We start from the raw sequence: 21,347 nt of genomic DNA, 5'->3' as shown, positions 1-21,347 counted from the left end.
GATGAGAACTGGACGCTGTGTGAAAACGTTTCACTTAATGACGGAATATAATCTCAAAGCTTTGAAAGGAAGACATAATGGAGTGACTCCCTTCTTTGGTGAAGGAAAAGCGAGGAAAGAAGCAATTTTGGAGAACCAGGAATTCTGGCGTAAATAAAAGCCTACTGTTGTGTTCTGAGGAGGAGAGACGGTATCATGCACAAGTGAACATTTTGATCTATTGGCTTCACGATATGGCTGCGAAATTTATTTCCCAGTTGAAAATATACTCATCTGTTTTACGTATGTGTATGTTTTAAAGCTGGAATTCTCACGCATGGGGATGTAGAAGATTTTCGTAATTTGCAGTCAGTTTCATAAACAGATGTGGCTGAAAAATCCTAGGTATCACTTTTTATGATTCGTCTTATTCAGCGACTTATTTGCTTTTGGAGAGAGTAATGACAATGTAATGAGTAATTTGTTTTATAACTGATGATAGTTACTCTGATCTGTAGAAACTACTTCTGTGCACTTATTTTCCGGGTACAGTCTGCGTTCTACATTAAGTGTGTGGTCGTTTTACAGTGCTCCAAGATCTGGGAAGGACGGCGTACCGCATGTGGGGATCCATATTCCGCATCTGGGCGCCGTTCTTCATGCCGATCATCGTCATCATCGAACCGGAACACGTGGAGGTAAGCGCCGCGCTCAGACAATTGTCCAATAAGGCTACCAGTTTCGTAACAGTCTTTGTGTTAAGTCGTGTCTTACGTTCTGTCATATGATATCGTTACTTTGATTTTAATAACATACCTAACGGTAGTGCACAGCATACTGTTAATCTTACAGCACCAGTAACTTCAATGACCGGATGAACAGATGAGTAAAAAGTATGTTCACTTCATTTTTGTTAATACCAAGCGTGTTTTTTTAAGTAATTACCGTTTTGAAATTTAAAAAAGACGTGCTAAGATATCTCAATAACTTTATTTTTACATGAAAGCCTGTACCTTCATCTACTTCTCTACATAATTTCCGTCAATATTGAGGCACTTGTCATAACGTTGTACCAGTTTTTGAATACCCTCCTCATAGATATCGTTGTTAACCACTGCATCGCGTTTTGACTTCGCCATCGTCTTGAAGACGCTGACCGCCCAGGTGTTTCTTCAAGTGCAGGAACAGATGGTAGTCACTGGGCGCAAGATCGGGACTGTACGTAGGATGATCTAGAGTTTCCCCACCGAGAAGATGTGACGAGATCTTTGGTCTGATTCGCCACATGCGGACGGGCATTGTCTTGCAGCAAAGCGATGCCCTTCTCAACTTCCATGGACTGTTGCTTTGATTCTGGTGCGACGTAGGCCACCCATGTTTCATCGCCAGTAACAATTTGGCTTAAGAAATCATCACCGTCGTTGTGGTAAGGCTCAAGGAAAGTCAATGCACTGTCTAAACGTTTGGTTTTGTGCACATCCGTCAACATTTTCGGTACCCAACGTGCGCACAATTTTCGGTAATTCAAGTGCTCGGTCACAATGCCATACAAAACACTACGAGAAACATTAGGAAAGCTATCCCGCAAGGAGGAAATCGTAAAGCGTCTGTTTTCTTTCTCCTTATTGTCCACTTCCTGCACCAAACTTTCATTAACGATCGAAGGACGCCCACTCCGTTGTTTATCATGCACATTTGTGCGGCCATCTTTAAATGCTCTCACCCGCTTTATTACCATTCCATCACTCATAATGTTTTCTCCTTAAACTGCACAGATCTCACGATGAATATCGATCGCTTTTAGGGCTTTAGCACAAAAATCTTGTAACAGCCCGTACTTCACAGTCGGCGGGACTCACGCTTATCGGAGGCATCTTAAACACTCAGTACAGAACGTAAACAAGGAAGAATCATACTGTAATGGCGTCAGTGCGTAGAGTAAGGTACAGGCTTTCATGTAAAAATAAAATTATTGAGACGCCTTAGCATGCATTTTTTAAATTTCAAAAGAGTACTTACTTAAAAGCCTCGTAGTTCTGAACAACATAAAAATTCCAAGTGGTCGGATTCTAAATATGTATCAACTAACATCCTTAAGAGGAATATCTAGTTTCAAAGCAGATATGTCATTCACTCAATCCTGAATTCATGCCTTAACACTTTTCAACGCTGACTATTGAGAAAGACTTGTGCAGAATGCCAATGATAAGCACGCTAAGTTCTTGATGAATTATCGCTCGCATTTGGCTGAATATCGGGAGCACTGCAATTCGTGTCTCTTCGTTTGTGTTGGTCCAATAGTTGTGTCGCAAACTACTCTAAGACTGATGTCGATGTTCTGTTAGGTCACACGTCATTGTTGTTGTTGTGGTCTTCAGTCCTGCGACTGGTTTGATGCAGCTGTCCATGTTACTCTATCCTGTGCAAGCTTCTTCATCTCCCAGTACCTACTGCAACCTACATCCTTCTGAATCTGCTTAGTGTATTCATCTCTTGGTCTCCCTCTACGATTTTTACCCTCCACGCTGCCCTCCAACACTAATTTGGTGATCCCTTGATGCCTCAGAACATGTCCTACCAAGCGATGTGCCACAAACGTCTCTTCTCCTCAATCCTATTCAATACCTCCTTACGTATCGTCAATTTAACTCACCGTAATACACTGCATTAATTACACTCCTGGAAATGGAAAAAAGAACACATTGACACCTGTGTGTCAGACCCACCATACTTGCTCCGGACACTGCGAGAGGGCTGTACAAGCAATGATCACACGCACGGCACAGCGGACACACCAGGAACCGCGGTGTTGGCCGTCGAATGGCGCTAGCTGCGCAGCATTTGTGCACCGCCGCCGTCAGTGTCAGCCAGTTTGCCGTGGCATACGGAGCTCCATCGCAGTCTTTAACACTGGTAGCATGCCGCGACAGCGTGGACGTGAACCGTATGTGCAGTTGACGGACTTTGAGCGAGGGCGTATAGTGGGCATGCGGGAGACCGGGTGGACGTACCGCCGAATTGCTCAACACGTGGGGCGTGAGGTCTCCACAGTACGTCGATGTTGTCGCCAGTGGTCGGCGGAAGGTGCACGTGCCCGTCGACCTGGGACCGGACCGCAGCGACGCACGGATGCACGCCAAGACCGTAGGATCCTACGCAGTGCCGTAGGGGACCGCACCGCCACTTCCCAGCAAATTAGGGACACTGTTGCTCCTGGGGTATCGGCGAGGACGATTCGCAACCGTCTCCATGAAGCTGGGCTACGGTCCCGCACACCGTTAGGCCATCTTCCGCTCACGTCCCAACATCGTGCAGCCCGCCTCCAGTGGTGTCGCGACAGGCGTGAATGGAGGGACGAATGGAGACGTGTCGTCTTCAGCGATGAGAGTCGCTTCTGCCTTGGTGCCAATGATGGTCGTATGCGTGTTTGGCGCCGTGCAGGTGAGAGCCACAATCAGGACTGCATACGACCGAGGCACACAGGGCCAACACCCGGCATCATGGTGTGGGGAGCGATCTCCTACACTGGCCGTACACCACTGGTGATCGTCGAGGGGACACTGAATAGTGCACGGTACATCCAAACCGTCATCGAACCCATCGTTCTACCATTCCTAGACCGGCAAGGGAACTTGCTGTTCCAACAGGACAATGCACGTCCGCATGTATCCCGTGCTACCCAACGTGCTCTAGAAGGTGTAAGTCAACTACCCTGGCCAGCAAGATCTCCGGATCTGTCCCCCATTGAGCTTGTTTGGGACTGGATGAAGCGTCGTCTCACGCGGTCTGCACGTCCAGCACGAACGCTGGTCCAACTGAGGCGCCAGGTGGAAATGGCATGGCAAGCCGTTCCACAGGACTACATCCAGCATCTCTACGATCGTCTCCATGGGAGAATAGCAGCCTGCATTGCTGCGAAAGGTGGATATACACTGTACTAGTGCCGACATTGTGCATGTTGTTGCCTGTGTCTATGTGCCTGTGGTTCTGTCAGTGTGATCATGTGATGTATCTGACCCCAGGAATGTGTCAATATAGTTTCCCCTTCCTGGGACAATGAATTCACGGTGTTCTTATTTCAATTTCCAGGAGTGTAGATTTGCTCCAATTGTTGTCTAGCTATCCGAGAAAACTGCTTTCTAGGCACCCTACATTAGACAAGTGCGCAGGATACGACAAAAATAGTCCCACCTTCTTTTATTCTGCCGGGCGGGCCTTCCGTGACATCTGGTGGTCATTTCCGCAATACGTGGTAGCCTGCTGACACTTACGATCCGATAGCGTACATCACGTAATTTGTCTAGCGTGTTGCACAACGCTAAGGGTGAACGAATTAGGTGGCACACGCGAGTGTGATTCCGGCCGACATACGCAAGCTCCGAGAACGGACGAGAAAAACGTTCGAGATGTACCAGAGGCATTGCACGAGGACGATAGGTTACCTTCTGCACAGACAGTAAAAGGCTCGCATTCACTCTTGGTTTATTACCTTAATACAAGCTGTTAAAATGTCGTGTGAATAGGGCCTCCCGTCGCGTAGGCCGCTCGCCTGGTGCAAGTTTTTCTATTTGACGCCACTTCGGCGACTTGCGCGTCGATGGGGATGAAATGATAATGATTAGGACAACACAACACCCAGTCGATGAGCGGAGAAAATCTCTGACGCAGCCGAAAATTGAACCGGGGCCCTTAGGATTGACATTCTGTCGCGATGACCACTCGGCTACCGCGGGTGAACATACAGGGTGTTACAGAAAGGTACGGCCAAACTTTCAGGAAACATTCCTCACACACAAAGAAAGAAAATATGTTATGTGGACGTGTCCGGAAACGCTTACTTTCCATGTTAGAGCACATTTTATTACTTCTCTTCAAATCACATTAATCGTGGAATGGAAACACACAGCAACAGAACGTACCGGCGTGACTTCAAACACTTTGTTGCAGGAAATGTTCAAAATGTCCTCCGTTAGCGAGGATACATGAATCCACTCTCCGTCGCATGGAATCCCTGATGCGCTGATGCAGCCCTGGAAAATGGCGTATTGTATCACAGCCGTCCACAATACGAGCACGAAGAGTATCTCCATTTGGTACCGGGGTTGCGTAGAAAAGAGCTTTCAAATTCCCCCATAAATGAAAGTCAAGAGGGTTGAGGTCAAGAGAGCGTGGAGGCCATAGAATTGGTCCGCCTCTACCAATCCATCGGTCACCGAATCTGTTGTTGAGAAGCGTACGAACACAACACCCAGTCCCTGAGCGGAGAAAATCTCTGACCCAGCCGAAAATTGAACCGGGGCCCTTAGGATTGACATTCTGTCGCGATGACCACTCGGCTACCGCGGGTGAACATACAGGGTGTTACAGAAAGGTACGGCCAAACTTTCAGGAAACATTCCTCACACACAAAGAAAGAAAATATGTTATGTGGACATGTGTCCGGAAACGCTTACTTTCCATGTTAGAGCACATTTTATTACTTCTCTTCAAATCACATTAATCATGGAATGGAAACACACAGCAACAGAACGTACCGGCGTGACTTCAGACACTTTGTTGCAGGAAATGTTCAAAATGTCCTCCGTTAGCGAGGATACATGAATCCACTCTCCGTCGCATGGAATCCCTGATGCGCTGATGCAGCCCTGGAAAATGGCGTATTGTATCACAGCCGTCCACAATACGAGCACGAAGAGTCTCTACATTTGGTACCGGGGTTGCGTAGAAAAGAGCTTTCAAATTCCCCCATAAATGAAAGTCAAGAGGGTTGAGGTCAAGAGAGCGTGGAGGCCATGGAATTGGTCCACCTCTACCAATCCATCGGTCACCGAATCTGTTGTTGAGAAGCGTACGAACACTTCGACTGAAATGTGCAGGAGCTCCATCGTGCATGAACCACGTGTCGTACTTGTAAAGGCACCTGTTCTAGCAGCACAGGTAGAGTATCCCGTATGAAATCATGATAACGTGCTCCATTGAGCGTAGGAGGAAGAACATGGGGCCCAATCGAGACATCACCAACAATGCCTGGCCAAACGTTCACAGAAAATCTGTGTTGATGACGTGATTGCACAATTGCGTGCGGATTCTCATCACTCCACGCATGTTGATTGTGAAAATTTACAATTTGATCACGTTGGAATAAAGCCTCATCCGTAAAGAGAACATTTGCACTGAAATGAGGATTGACACATTGTTGGATGAACCATTCGCAGAAGTGTACCCGTGGAGGCCAATCGGCTGCTGATAGTGCCTGCACACGCTGTACACGGTACGGAAACAACTGGTTCTCCCGTAGCACTCGCCATACAGTGACGTGGTCAACGTTACCTTGTACAGCAGCAACTTCTCTGACGCTGACATTAGGGTTATCGTCAACTGCACGAAGAATTGCCTCGACCATTAGAGGTGTCCTCGTCGTTCTAGGTCTTCCCCAGTCGCGAGTCATAGGCTGGAATGTTCCGTGCTCCCTAAGACGCCGATCAATTGCTTCCAACGTCTTCCTGTCGGGACACCTTCGTTCTGGAAATCTGTCCCGATACAAACGTATCGCGCCACGGCTATTGCCCCGTGCTAATCCATACATCAAATGGGCATCTGCCAACTCTGCATTTGTAAACATTGCACTGACTGCAAAACCACGTTCGTGATGAACACTAACCTGTTGATGCTACGTACTGATGTGCTCGATGCCAGTACTGTAGAGCAATGAGTCGCATGTCAACACAAGCACCGAAGTCACCATTACCTTCCTTCAATTGGGCCAACTGGCGGTGAATCGAGGAAGTACAGTACATACTGACGAAACTAAAATGAGCTCTAACATGGAAATTAAGCGTTTCCGGACACATGTCTACATAACACCTTTTCTTTATTTGTGTGTGAGGAATGTTCCCTGAAAGTTAGGCCGTACCTTTTTGTAACACCCTGTATAAGCTGTTAGGAATTTACAAGTAGAACGACAGGCGCCAAAGGCGCGCGTGGTAGCCTGGCTGCCGTCCTTGGGCGGGGCCGCGGTTTTCCGGGGCGCGCCCGACCTCGGCCTGCGCCCGTGGTAAACACAGGCGGGCAGACGCCCCGGCCGCCATCCGCCTGCCGCCAGGCCTGGCTCACCTTGATCCCGTGCGTGCGCGGGATTTTCCACGGTAGTGTCCAGCGTGATCGATGCATCGCCAAGTGTAACACTTCCCGCGCGTGGTACGCCGTACTGCGGTCGAAGTACGCATTCCAGTAGCGTCATCACATGTTTACGTAGCAGGAAGTTCAGCGCATATTTTGACCTAACGTCTGCACTACACGCGGTTTATGTTTCACAGTCGTGGTTGAAAACAGTAGTTAACCTCGAATGAGGGTACGACGCCGCTGCAAGCAAATTCAGAGCAACGCGTGATGTGTTGTAGCACAGTTACTGCTCAAAATCATTTGTCGGATAACGGAGGAAGCTCGGTGAGGCTGTACGTGCTAGATAATGACGTACACTATCTGACCAAAGCATTCAGACACCACTGTGTAGTGTGGAATTGACTATCGGACGTTACTAAGGGCGGATCCGCCAGTATAACTGAGGTGGGTAGTGTTGTGTTCTTACAAGGGAACATCCCCATCGCACCCCCCTCAGATTTAGTTATAAGTTGGCACAGTGGATAGGCCTTGAAAAACTGAACACAGATCGATCGAGAAAACAGGAAGAAGTTGTGTGGAACTATGAAAAAATAAGCAAAATATACAAACTGGGTCGTCCATGTGTAAGATAGGCAATATTTAGGGCAATGTGAGTCGAGGAGCTCCGTGGTCCCGTGGTTAGCGTGGACAGCTGCGGAATGAGAGGTCCTTGGTTCAAATCTTCCCTCGACCGAAAATTTTAACTTTTTATTTTCAGTTGATGTGAAAAACTCTTATGTTTTCATCACTTTTTTTGGAGTGATTATTACATCCACAAGAAAACCTAAATCGGGCAAGGTAGAAGAAACTTTTCACCCACTCGCCAAGTGTACTAGTTAGGTGGGTCGACAACATATTCCTGTCATGTGACGCACATGCTGTCACCAGTGTCGTATACAAAATATCAGACGTGTTTTCCTGTGGAGGAATCGGTTGACCTATGACCTTGCGATCAAATGTTTTCGGTTCCCATTGGAGAGGCACGTCCTTTCGTCAACTAATCACACGGTTTTGCGGTACGGTTGCAAAACACAGACACTAAACTTATTACAGTGAACAGAGACGTCAATGAACGAACGGACAGATCATAACTTTGCGAAAATAAAGAAAGCAAAATTTTCAGTGGAGGGCAGATTTGAACCAAGGACCTCTCGTTCCGCAGCTGTTCACGCTAACCACAGGACCACGGCGCTCCTCGCCCCTCATTGCTATTAATAATGCCTATCTTACACATGGACGACCCAGTTTGTATATTTTGCTTATTTTTTCATAGTTCCACACAACTTCTTCCTGTTTTCTCGATTGATCTGTCTTCAGCTTTTCAAGGCCTATCCCTTGTGCCAACTTATAAGTAAATCTGAGGGGGGTGCGATGGGGATGTTCCCTTGTTAGTAGAGAAGCCTTCAGCAGAACGGGTTGGTCAGATCTCAGTGACTTCCAACGTAGCCTAGTCTTTCGATGTCACCTGAGCAATCAACTCACAAGGGGCGTTACAACTTTCCCGAAGGTGCCCAAGTCGGTCGGCCGGGGTGGCCGAGCGGTTCTAGGCGCTACAGTCTGGAACCGCGCGACCGCTACGGTCGCAGGTTCGAAGCCTGCCTCGGACATGGATATGCGGGATGTCCTTAGGTTAGTTAGGTTTAAGTAGTTCTAAGTTCTAGGGGACTGATGACCTCAGAAGTTGTCCCAAAGCGCTCAGAGCCATTTGAACCATTTTTTTGCTCAAACCGACTGTTGTTGATGTCACTGTGAAGTGGGAACGCGAAGGTACCACCGCAGCTTAAATAAGATCAGGCACAATTCTTGCACTGACGGGCAGACACCGTCGAGCACTGCGGAAGGAGGCTCTAAAAAATCGCGCCTAATCTCCCGTATGAATTACTTAATAGTTTCGAAGTGCTACCATTAGTTCGGTTAAAACAGCATAATAGGTTAAAAAGAATGGGGTTCGTTGGTGGAGCACCTCTTCATGATCTACACATTTCTCCAACCAATGCTAAGTGACGTTTTAGGTGGGAAAGAGCTTAGTATAAGCTGTCACGAATTCATAAGTAACACTGCACACCCCAAACGTGCAGTGCCACTGAGCAGAGGATAACAGGAGCCAGAGGTTCGGGCTAACTGATCACGCTGTACCCTGTGGAAGTCCGATGGAAGCATTTGGTTTTGCCGAATGCCATCATGTTTAGTGTTAACAGTGAAGTACAGAGGTCGTCGTATTACGGCACTGGGGTGCTTCTCGTGGTTACGGTTTGGTCCCACTAGTGCACTTAAGAGAACGTTAAATACCAAAGGCTATACACCCATTTTACAGCAGTGTGTGTTGCTTAAAGTACAGGAACAGTTCGGAGACCATGATTACTTGTATGAGCATGACACAGTACCCTTTCATAACGTAGCATATGTGAGTAATAGTTTGTGGGCAGTAACATTCCTGAAATGGATTGGCCTGCCCAAAATCCCGACCTCTGCCAAACGGAACACCTTTGGGATGAGTTCGACTTCGCACTAGACCCAGCTTCCAACATCACTGACTCCCCTGGTTTCGGCTCTTGAGTAAGAATGGGCTACCATTCCTCCACAGACATTCGTACATGCATCTCGTTCAAAGTGTCTCCAGCAGAGTTGAACCGGTCATAAACGCGAAGAGTGGACGCACCCCTTATTGATGTCCACTAAGAGGTTTGCATAGTCACTGGAAGCAGCGCGTCGTTAAATATCTTGGAGAATGCGTACGGAACAACTTAAAGAGGAACGAGCACATCAAACTAATGGTAGGAAATACCGATGTCACACTACGATTCATTGGAGGACTCCTCAGAAAGTATAGCCAATCCATACAGTAGGTAGCTTACAAAACGTCGTTCGACCAAAACTTTGCTATTGCTCGTTAGTCTGGAACCATTACGGATTGTAAATGGTTCAGATGGCTCTGACCACTATGAGACTTAACATTTATGGTCATCAGTCCCCTAGAACTTAGAACTACTTAAACCTAACTAACCTAAGGACTTCACACAACACCCAGTCATCACGAGGCTGAGAAAATCCCTGACCCCGCCAGGAATCGAACCCGGGAACCCGGGAGTGGGAACCGAGAACGCTACCGCACAACCACGAGCTGAGGACACGGATTATAAATGTAGATGTCTAGTTTTAGAGATACATGTCTATATGAAATATAGTAGCTAAATACGATGGAATTCACAGAGGTTGCTAAATGTGCTCCGAGCCAGAGTAGCTGCAGGTTCGTTTTTATATCCATGGAAAAGACAGATATGTACAAATAAGGTAGCAAAGAGTTGCTACATGACGATGCTAGTGTGTCTGAAGTTACTACAAGAGAACAAATATGGCTCCCCGTTTTCCCCTTCGCTGCGTACGACGTTTCGCTAGCAACACCCGTGCAAACAAATTTTGTGCCAATTCAGAATTTCCGTCATTCGTGACTGTAAAACTGTCTTCTGTGCTCATTTCGTGAATGGTAAAGACAGTCTAACATTAAAGTATTTTATATTTTCCGTCCTTCGAATCACATGTCGTTCCGTCATCACCACATAAACATTCTTCCATGATCTATCCCTTTTCATTTAAAGTTATAAAGTTTTCAGTCATGGAAGGGAAACTTTACTCTGTTTTTAAAAATCTGTCTAGACTTCATAAAAGAAATTTCAACAGTTAAACGCCGAGAAGCTGTTTTTTTGCCAGTGGGATTATAACTGTCGCTTTCGCAGCACTGATTCATGAAGAGTGTGTGAACACAAGTATCAGCGTCTGGTTGTTTCGTCTCTGGTGCTTCTTTTTAAGGGAAAAGACCAGGCGGTCTGCCGTTGGCTGTTCTGGTTCTTTCTCAAGTAGAATTGTTTTTAGAATATGAATTATTCTTAAAGTTCAGTTCTATGCAACAGTTGCTGCGAAATGTCCAAGAAATTTGCGGCACGAAGAGCCAACTTGACCATAGCACGTAGAACCTTTACGTTGTGGCCTATTCATTTTCGTTTTCCTTTGCAACACAACCACTACGCCGTGTTTAACACAGTAGTCTTTTAACACCTTAACGTCTCCGAAGCTTACTCGTGTTTTTCATCGGAATCCACTCTTCTTTTCTTGTACTCGTCAGGTAATATAATACTGTCAACGGCAAACCGTCGTTTCAATCCATGATCGTGTTTGCTATTATCGCTTGCTGCGCTTACTCCGCAAAATATGACTTCGCTCCATTATTCACTTGCACGCAATCAACGTTAGTTCTCGCAAACGGCAAGGACTAGACATCCCCCCCCCCCACCCTTTATCACATCAAGAGCAAGCAGTCCATGCTAACCTACTTACTAAACAAATAACCCTCATAGACACAAAAAGTGAACAGTTTTTGATATTGCTGAGCAACAGTCATACAACAAAATTTTTTAAATGACACACCGCCATTTGACTGTAGTGTTGTTTATTTGATTACGACCTAGGTTTCGGTCTTTTATGCCATTTTCAACTGACTGATTTTATGTCCTACAATATATTTCAATGACATAAACTCAATTAGTTGAAAATGGCATAAAAGGCCAAAACTTAGGTCGTAATTAAATAAACAACACTACAGTCAGATGACGGTGTGGTAATTTAAAAACAAAGAAATTACTTTTGAAATCACTTTTCAACAGACTCTGTGATATATGGAGCTCCAAAATAAATGGGTAATCTAAAAATGGCTCTGAGCACTATGGGACTTAACATCTATGGTCATCAGTCCCCTAGAACTTAGAACTACTTAAACCTAACTAACCTAAGGACATCACACAACACCCAGTCATCACGAGGCAGAGAAAATCCCTGACCCCGCCGGGAATCGAACCCGGGAACCCGGGCGTGGGAAGCGAGAACGCTACAGCACGACCACGAGATGCGGGCAATGGGTAATCTTTGCGCCTGTATTATTGACGGTGCAGCATTGCAGAGCGGAGACTGGAACTTGTGAGGCAACAGAGAAATGGAATTCTAAGCATCGCCTGGAAATCTTTGTGGCTATGTCAGACACTAGTCACCAACGCGTGTGCATATCAAGTGAGACTCCTACTGCGGAAAAGTACAACCTGTGTCGGAACTCGTTGCAGTGCAGTCTTCGTCACGGTCTAATGACCCTTGAACCAGTCCTACAGAAGACACAACTTCAATTGCGCATTGTTTCCTGTTACGTATTTGTGTGACATGGTTACGAACGGAGAGTACAACACAAACACCTTCGGGCTACATTTTATCTATTGCATTGCTAATTACATTGCCGCTAGCTCACTCGCAGTAAGCATCGCGGACGATTGAAACAACTTTGAGCCCAATGTATTAGAAAGCGTCGTAATATAAGCATTATGTTTATGATAATTACCGTCCACAAGAATCCCCAAACACGAAAACTAACAACGATACCTTCCATCTAAAACATGTAACAACAAATACGGCAAGAAAAGCAATAATGAGAATCTCTTCTGATGCAATAGGCAACGACAGTATCGGTATAACCATGATTAAGAATGTTGCCGATATCTTAGTACATGTCTTAACTGACATATTTAATTTTTCCCTCGTGAACGGAATATACCCCACTGCATGGAAAAGAAGCATAATTCGACCCATCCCTAAGATCGAAAACCCGCAACTGCCTAGTGATTACCGACCAATTAGCATACTGCCTGCTGTTTCCAAAGCACTTGAATATATTGTTCATGACCAAATCGCTGAACACTTGCATGAATTCAGCCTATATGACAAATTTCAATCCGGTTTCCGTAAACATCACAGCACAAACACTGCTCTAATTAAAGTAACTGATGACCTGAAATATGCCATCGACAATCGAAAGGCAACAATATTGACGCTACTGGACTTCAGCAAAACTTTTGACACTGTTAACTTTGACATATTGCTCAGAAAAATGCAACAGCTTAATTTCTCAGATAGTGCAATGAGATGGTTTGAAAGCTAATTAAAAGACAGACAGCAATGTGTTGTCTACGTAAATGAAAAATCTTCCTGGAAACATGTTTCCTCGGGAGTGCCACAAGGATCAGTTTTAGGACTACTTTTGTTTTCTCTATATGTCAACGATATTTCGTCGGTTCTGTCCTCCTGTAAATATCATTTCTATGCCGACGACCTCCAGCTCTACCTAAGCGTCAGACCTGAAGATGTAAACACTGCAATCGCTCAGATGAATGATGATCTGTCTTCAGTAGTGACATGGGCGGAAAACATGTGGCTTAAACTAAATGCAAAAAAGACGCAAGTAATCTTAATAGCCCATTAGAAATTAATAAGTTCAGATTTCCGCGAACGGCTACCTCCTATTCTGCTCGACGGTACTCCAATACCATATCAGAAAACAGTTAAGAACTTGGGTGTAACTTTGGATGATCATCTCGACTGGGCGGAGAATACAGTCGCAGTGTGCCGAAAGACGTCTGCTTGTCCCTATGCTCTCAAAAAGTTTCGGAACATATTTCCACAGGACTTGAAACGCCAGCTCGTGCAAGCATTCGTCCTACTGAATCTCCACTATTGTGATGTGATTCAACAAGGCATGAGTAGTGAAAACAAAAGACGGTTAGAGCTAACCATGAATGCCTGTGTGCGTTACACCTGCAACATTCGCCGATATGATCATGTTAGTGCTTCATACTCCTAGCTAGGGTGACTGCGGCCGGACAAATTGCGTGACTACCACACTCTATGTCTACTTCACCGACTCCTCGTCGCGCAAGCACCCCAGTACCTTGCTTCAGAGATTAAAAACCTGTCATGCCATCATAATCGAAACACGAGGTCACTCTTATTTGGTATCCTAACTGTGCCCACTCACAAAACAAAAACTTTTGCAAACTCCTTCTCAGTTGTCGCTGTCCGCCTCTGGAACAAACTACCCCTTATCTTGCGCAAAATTCAATCTCCTGCTGCTTTTAAGAAGAAGTTGAACTATTTCCTACTATCATCCTCATAAAGTTCTCCACAAAATTAATGTACAAGGCCAATCCTCTCATCTGTCAAATAGCAAAGCTAGCGTCTCCTATCTTGCTCCTGAGATGCCTTCCTCTTCATCTATCTCTATTAGCCACGCAGTCTTCTTTTCCTTTATATTTCCTTAATTATGTTTCATCATGTCTCTCTATTCTTCTCCTCCTTCACCACGAATCTCCCTCATACTCCCTGCTGCCAGCACTCCTATCTAAAATCTGTCTCTTCATTAATGTCTAATTATAACAGTGCCTATGATCTACGAATATAAACTCTATATGTATGTATTTTTCCAGGTGTACCTTTCTAATTGTTTATTTAACTTTTTGTACTAGATGTAGTTTAACATGCCTACTAAAACTTATGAATGTAAAATAAGTAGAATGCCTGATTAGATGTAAGAGAGGGCCTGGTGGCCCTAATCTTGGCAGGTTAAATAAATAAATAAATAAATAAATAAATAAAAATGTTTGTAGAGGTCTCGGCTCTGACCAGGTACACTTTTACGTCGGATAAGAGTGTGGAAATCCCTGCATCATTGAGCGCGACATATATTCCTCGCAATGTTCACATTCGAGGTGTATGCAGACGGTGTAACATCCTCAACTGAATATTTTCGGGCAAGTAATCAATGGTCGCAGATGAATAATTCAGGCGGCACGAAGTCTTTAATGAGCAGTGCGTATGAGTGTGGTGTTTCTAAACTGCTCATGTTTCAGGTCGTATCGACATTGACTCGCTACCTTGAAAAGCGATGCCAAATCGTCCTTCAGATTTCCACGGTGGAGTTTACCTTTGTATTACCGGTTGTCATGTAAATTGCATGCAGGCATTTAATGTATATAGCAGCAGGATGTAGGATCCGGAAAATCCGTCCGCATAGACGAACGTCTTAACGCGCTGCTACCGGGATTCGGGGAGATGAGGCCGCCCCGCATCAAATCCGCCTCGCTTATTAACAACGAGGACTGGAGAGACGGCTAACCGGGATGTGGTTTATAGTCGGTTTCTCGCATCCCCCAACTGCGTTAATACCGAGTTGGTACCCACGTCCCGTCTCTGATACACGCGAACATTTAGAAAACGGTCTCACATTGAATATGTGGTTTATTATAGACACAGACACATGGGGTACATTGGCACAACTCAAATGACACTGCTGAGCCCGTAAAGGAAAGTGAAAAGGCAATATAAGGAACGAGAAGATGTAGAGTTCGGAAATCAGAGTAAGTGTAAACAGAAAACTACACTGAGAACACTCTGGAATTGAGAAATTCGCGGTCCTCGGTTTTCCCAATACTGAATGCGACTTTTGGACTGCGATACCTGAATGAAGAAGTAGCATACGTACTCTTCTGTACGCAGGAACAATATAAAAGAAGAAAAGGTGACCGCGGACGTCATACGTCAATTGTCACCTCCTCTTTCCTCGTGCCGCACGTTTAGAATCTCCAGTTTTCTAACAACTCCAGTATAACAGAGCAATACGCATAAGTTTCATTTATTTCTGATTGCCGTAATCCTATGGCTGAGAAACCATTCTCAGCTTACAGATAACTAGACACAATTTAATTGTTATTTCAGTAATAACTCTGGCAAGAGAGACCTACGTGCATCATCAGTAGCGGTTACAGAAAATTCTTATTGTCATCTGCAAACCACTGCACAAAAGCGAAAAAGAAAGAAAAAGGTTGAGATCAGCCTCTCGTCTACGTCGAGTTTATAAGGGACGGAACACTACTTAGGACTGGACAAGGACAGAGATGAGGCCGCCCCGGATCAAATCCGCCTCGGCCGTCACAGCATTGGTACGATTGAACGCATCATTCCGGTTTTCAAGATGAATTTAGGAAATGGAAGGGGCCTGAAATGTTTGCTGCCGAACGGAAACGTGAACTTCATCCCTACCGGATACAAGTTACTTTCTCTTTATACGAATATTTGTTTAGATTTGATTGCGAGCTGAATAAAACATTTAAGTGGAGGCGGGTAAGCCGGCCGAAGTGGCCGTGCGGTTGAAGGCGCTGCAGTCTGGAACCGCAAGACCGCTACGGTCGCAGGTTCGAATCCTGCCTCGGGCATGGATGTTTGTGATGTCCTTAGGTTAGTTAGGTTTAACTAGTTCTAAATTCTAGGGGACTAATGACCTCAGCAGTTGAGTCCCATAGTGCTCAGAGCCATTTGAACCATTTTTTTGGAGGCGGGTAAATATTACTTTGATGACTACACCTAGCAGTTATGCGATATTTCCTCAGACAGACTTAATATTTATCAGTAAGTAGTGACTCGTTGAGACAAGTCCTTTCGCTTCATTTCATAGTTAGTTGTTGAGTTACGATATAATCATCGACTGCACGTGATCTCAACTATGCCAAGGAAAGTACTTACGTAATCACAGGTGTTAAATCTGTCGGGATACTTCTGTAGGGCCTCTACTTGCTATATATAAAGAAATAAAAATAAAAGACATGATCATACCCCAGGCTGCGCCATTTATTCGAAAACTATGCGGCCGAAATTTGTAATCGGATCTTCGCCGATAGTAAACGCATTGAGTTCTGTGGAGCTAGTTGAGAACAGTCGATTAAAACGGAATGATTAATTCCCAAAGATTGGACTGAATGGAGTCTGGTGTATACTGACCCAACAGAAAATTTTTGCTTGTATTGAGTTCCTTAGACTCTGGCAATTTACTTCAGTACAACGAGAACTCATTCTCTGGAAGTGTTGCAGTTTCCCACTTGCTCGATGGTACCACACCTCCCGCTTGTGCGAAGTAATAGTTTAACTTTATTTCGTTAATATGGCTTTACTCTAAAGACAATAGAATGGAAGGAACCTTGTAGAAGGATTAAGACAGCTTATTAGCTCGAAACTTTACCACAATAAAAATCTGTAATGTAGTCGCTTCCAAAGCTCTTGAAATTGGGGAGTTCAGTTGTGAAATACTTTGTTGTGGAGAACGAAGGGTATTTCTCACTACTTTTCACCCGCTTTGCTGTATTCTACTTGTGAAATTATGCGCTACTGATTTCAAAACAACTACGACTCGGCAGTCTCGTAGTTGCTACATGTACAGTGGTATATCATCTTTTGATAGTAGTAAAGTGCCTGAAGAGGAGACCACAGTTGCTTCGTAACAGACTGCAGAGAAATTAAAATAATCAACGCAGCTGAATGTAAGAAAATTAGAAAGAGAATACCCTGTGTTCTCCAACAGTGAACAATGAAAGCTGTTTCAATAGCAAACAATAAAATTAGGAAGATCCTGCTGTGGAAAACTTTCCGTAGCAAAGCAGAACGATTGACCTTACGGATCGCTTTTGTGGTCATTAGGTGTCTTCATATATATCGATGTCTGCGAGGAAGTGCAGCGATCCAAACAGTAGGCCTACTGATATCTGTCCGCCAGATATTCCACACAGTTGTGAAATCACGGCTGCGTAACTGACCCTTCCACACAAATAACAGGAACACCTGCTCGCAAGGAGGAAGTCCACTCCGCGAAGCGGGCTGGACGTCGTCCGCCAGGAGGAACAATGGGCCGCGTGGCGCGCTGCCAGCTGACAGCGAAAGGACGCGGCGCGTGCGCCGGGTGTGTCAGGACGCGTCATCGTGCCCGTTTCCATGGCAACTGACAATGAGCTGTCGTCCCTCAGTGGCACACTTTCACTGCGCCGCTGACCGGCGCAGCCGTGTTAATCGTTACCTGCCGCCACTCGGAACGAAGGCTATTCGGCAAACATCGCACGATGTGTTGCAGAAAAGAAATTAAGTGAATGAAAGGCAATTGAAGTAATGTGTCAGTAAAGCGAATTTTTGTCTTTATGCTTAAACTGTATGCTGTGCTCCCTCTAATTGATCGGATTAATTTCTCAGAACTGTGTGAGACTCAAAATCTACAGCTCCCATTTTGGGCAAAATTGGTCCATTCCTGTTTGGCCGTAGAAACTTTCATTCAGGTCACTCGTTCATAGTATTGACACGGCAGAATATGGGGCTAGTATGACGACTTTTTGTTTTATGTGAAAAGTTACGATAAATAGTTTGGACAAGAAGAGAACAGAAGCTTTCTAAATGTGTCGCTACAGAAGAATGCTGAAGATTAGATGGGTTGATCACATAACTAATGAGGAGGTATTGACTAGAATTGGGGAGGAGTTTGTGGCACAACTTGACTAGAATGAGGGATCGGTTGGTAGGACATGTTCTGAGGCATCAAGGGATCACCAGTTTAGTACTGGAGGGCAGCGTGGAGGGTAAAATCGTAGAGGGAGACCAAGAGATGAATACACTAAGCAGATTCAGAAGGATGTAGGTTGCAGTAGGTACTGTGAGGTGATGAAGCTTGCACGGGATTGAGTAACATGGACAGCTGCATCAAACAAGTCTCAGGACTGAAGACCACAACAACAACATGACAAATTACACCTTACACAGAGAAATGTTGGGATGGGTACGGCGATCCTACCAGGGCTGTAATTTCTAGTCCGCCGCTCGTGGTCTCGCGGTAGCGTTCTCGCTTCCCGAGCACGGGGTCCCGGGTTCGATTCCCGGCGGGGTCAGGGATTTTCACCTGCCTCGAGATGACTGGGTGTTTGTGTTGTCCTCATCATTTCATCATCATCCAGGAAAGTGGCAAAATTGGACTGAGCAAAGGTTGGGAAATTGTACGGGCGCTGATAACCACGCAGTTGAGCGCCCCGCAAACCAAACATCATCATCATCATCTGTAATTTCTAGCGCGCTTAGTATTCGAGAGCGACGCGCATACCCCCATTGGGTCATCCTGACTCCCGGTTTGCACATACAAGTTCTGTGGCGGCACTAGAACCTGTTTCCTCCCCTGTCCTTCACAAAGTGAGTCTTTTCTTCATCTCTGATGGATTCGTTGTACATGTTACGCAAAATTCTCGTGATTCTCTGCCTTTACTGCTATAGAGGGCAAGTGTCATTAATTTTTACAATGCCTCTCTCTTCCAGTAATGTATTTCATAGACAAAATTAGCATCTATAAGCGTTTTTAGGAGATAAAATTACGTTTTCGTCAATTTTCAAATAATTTTCGGGAATTAAGACAGGTAACACTTTCAGCGACCGTCGATAATTCGGTGGGAGAACACCCCGCCATTTTCAAGACAAACTGCAAAGGACAGGCGACGTACATGCAAATTTAAATCCTCCGTTCTCGGACTGATACAGGATAGATAACACACAGACTGAGCACTAGTGCTACCAAAGATGACCAAAGTCAGAGATATCGATAGTGAGACTACGAACTCGAAGGTGAGGCAGCATTGACTCTGTCCCTCTGTTTTTCGACAGTGGAGAGAGCCGGATTCCAAACCGAGTTTAAACAAAAACCTCCATTCCTGTTAATTTAATCTCAACTGCCTCCTTAATAACACTGTCCTAATAGCTGGACGTGCATGCCCACATCTCGGTGTTATTATATAACATGGGGTGATCTGTATCCAAGCCATGTTCGGCAGTAGCAGATCTACTTGGCTGCTGTAATCGTGTGTACCGTTTATGCTCACTACATCGGTCTTCCACGGTCCTTATAGTTTGACCAATATATGCCATGCCGCAGCTATAAGGACTGCGATATACACCCTCCTTACGCAAACCGAGATCATCCTTAACAGAACTCAAAAGCACTCTAATTTTAGATGGAGGTCGGAAAACACATTTCCCATCGTATTTCCGTAAAATACGACCGATCTTGTTGGACGTGTTTCCTACGTAAGGCAAAGAGGCAGTAGACTTAGGTGTCAACATATCTAAAGAAACAGGCGGGTTTCAAAGGCGCCGACTCCAATCCACGTTCCTCGAAGACTTCAATAAACAAATTTGCGATCACAGGAGACAACGGACTACCCATCGCAACTCCTTCTGTCTGCTCGTAATACTGGTCATTGAATAAAAAGTAAGTGGATATCAACACATGCCGAAAGAGATTAGTTAATTCAGCACCAAACCTAGCCTCAATTAACCGCAATGAATCAGACAGAGGAACACGAGTGAAGAGAGAGACCACATCGAAACTCACTAAAATATCGGAGTCATTCAACCTCAGTCCCTCCAAACGACGTAAAAAATCAGCTGAGTTCCTGATATGATGTTCACATCCACCTACTTGTGGACTGAACAGAGAAGCAAGATGCTTGGCTACACTATATATCGGAGCACCGATATTACTCACTACAGGACGGAAAGGAACCCCCTTCCTCGTGAACCTTCGGAAGGCCATATAACCTAGGGGGAAAAGAAGACTCTTTATAGTGTCCTGCGACAAACCTATTTTCTTCAGGAGGCTGTCGAGATAGACAGCAATGTGCTTTGTCGTTTTTACTCAGGTCTCACGTTTGCGTCTATGTTTGCACTTCGTACTGAGGGAACTTTGCGTTTTTTGCAGCTAGACACTTTGTTCCAAAACTTGTATCCATTACTCTTAACTCCATAACTTAAGTTCGAGTTTAGGTATATGTGTTTTGGGTGTCAGCCTAGCATCTCTTTTCTCTCATCAGTTTGCAATGATTTAGTTCAATTGTTGACACATTATGTGTCTGTCGATATAAAGATTTCTTTGTGGCAAAAGCATTTGCGTTGTCAATTACGTCTTCTATATTTGTGGCACAACTTTCTAGTCCGGTGTCCCAGATGGTGGCAGCCACGGTGGGCAGTGCTCGGTGTCAACTCACTTGGACTGTAACATCGGACCTAGGAGCAACAGATCCCTCGTCTATTCTAAACTCTTGAACAAAGATATGCCAGCAGCCAAATAGACCAGAATCGTCCTTTTAGTGTTGGATACAGACTTAGTCCTTCATACTTACTACAGGGAACAGAAATTAGTGTGGTGCAGAAGGTTGTTTTGTTTTCTGTGTTGCTGTAGTGTCTTCAGCGGAGCGTAACAAAGGGCTTTTGACAAATCAGCATCAAATAAGCGTGAGGAAAGTCTCCAGAGGCAATGAAAAATCTCACATCAGTTGTCTACAATATTTATCTTATAACGAGAGTGCAGAAGTTAGTATATTGTCACAGGAGACAAAGAATTCCATGACTGCATCAACCCTGGTAAAGAAGCGACCACAAGATATGGCCTGTAGTGTCGAAACCTACCTGATTCATCCCTTTGCTTAAGAAAATCATGTGCAGCACATTTGTCGCCATAAACAGTTTTTATTGCGTTACAAGCGTGTCTA

General features: G+C 45.1%; 1 protein-coding gene across 1 annotated transcript in view; it reads left to right on the top strand.

Moving 5' to 3' along the window:
* LOC126187927 (probable cytochrome P450 4aa1) overlaps positions 1-21,347 on the top strand; it is a 279,646-nt gene that overhangs the window by 134,850 nt on the left and 123,449 nt on the right. Inside the window, exon 3 of the mRNA XM_049929290.1 lies at positions 568-677. Within this exon, the coding sequence (XP_049785247.1) occupies positions 568-677 (110 nt within the window). The remainder of the gene's footprint in view (positions 1-567; positions 678-21,347) is intronic.

Source organism: Schistocerca cancellata, chromosome 5 (genome assembly GCF_023864275.1).
Source record: "Schistocerca cancellata isolate TAMUIC-IGC-003103 chromosome 5, iqSchCanc2.1, whole genome shotgun sequence".
Taxonomy (NCBI): domain Eukaryota; kingdom Metazoa; phylum Arthropoda; class Insecta; order Orthoptera; family Acrididae; genus Schistocerca; species Schistocerca cancellata.
Note: the sequence above shows the minus strand (reverse complement) of the source record. Positions and strands in the feature narration are given on the sequence as shown.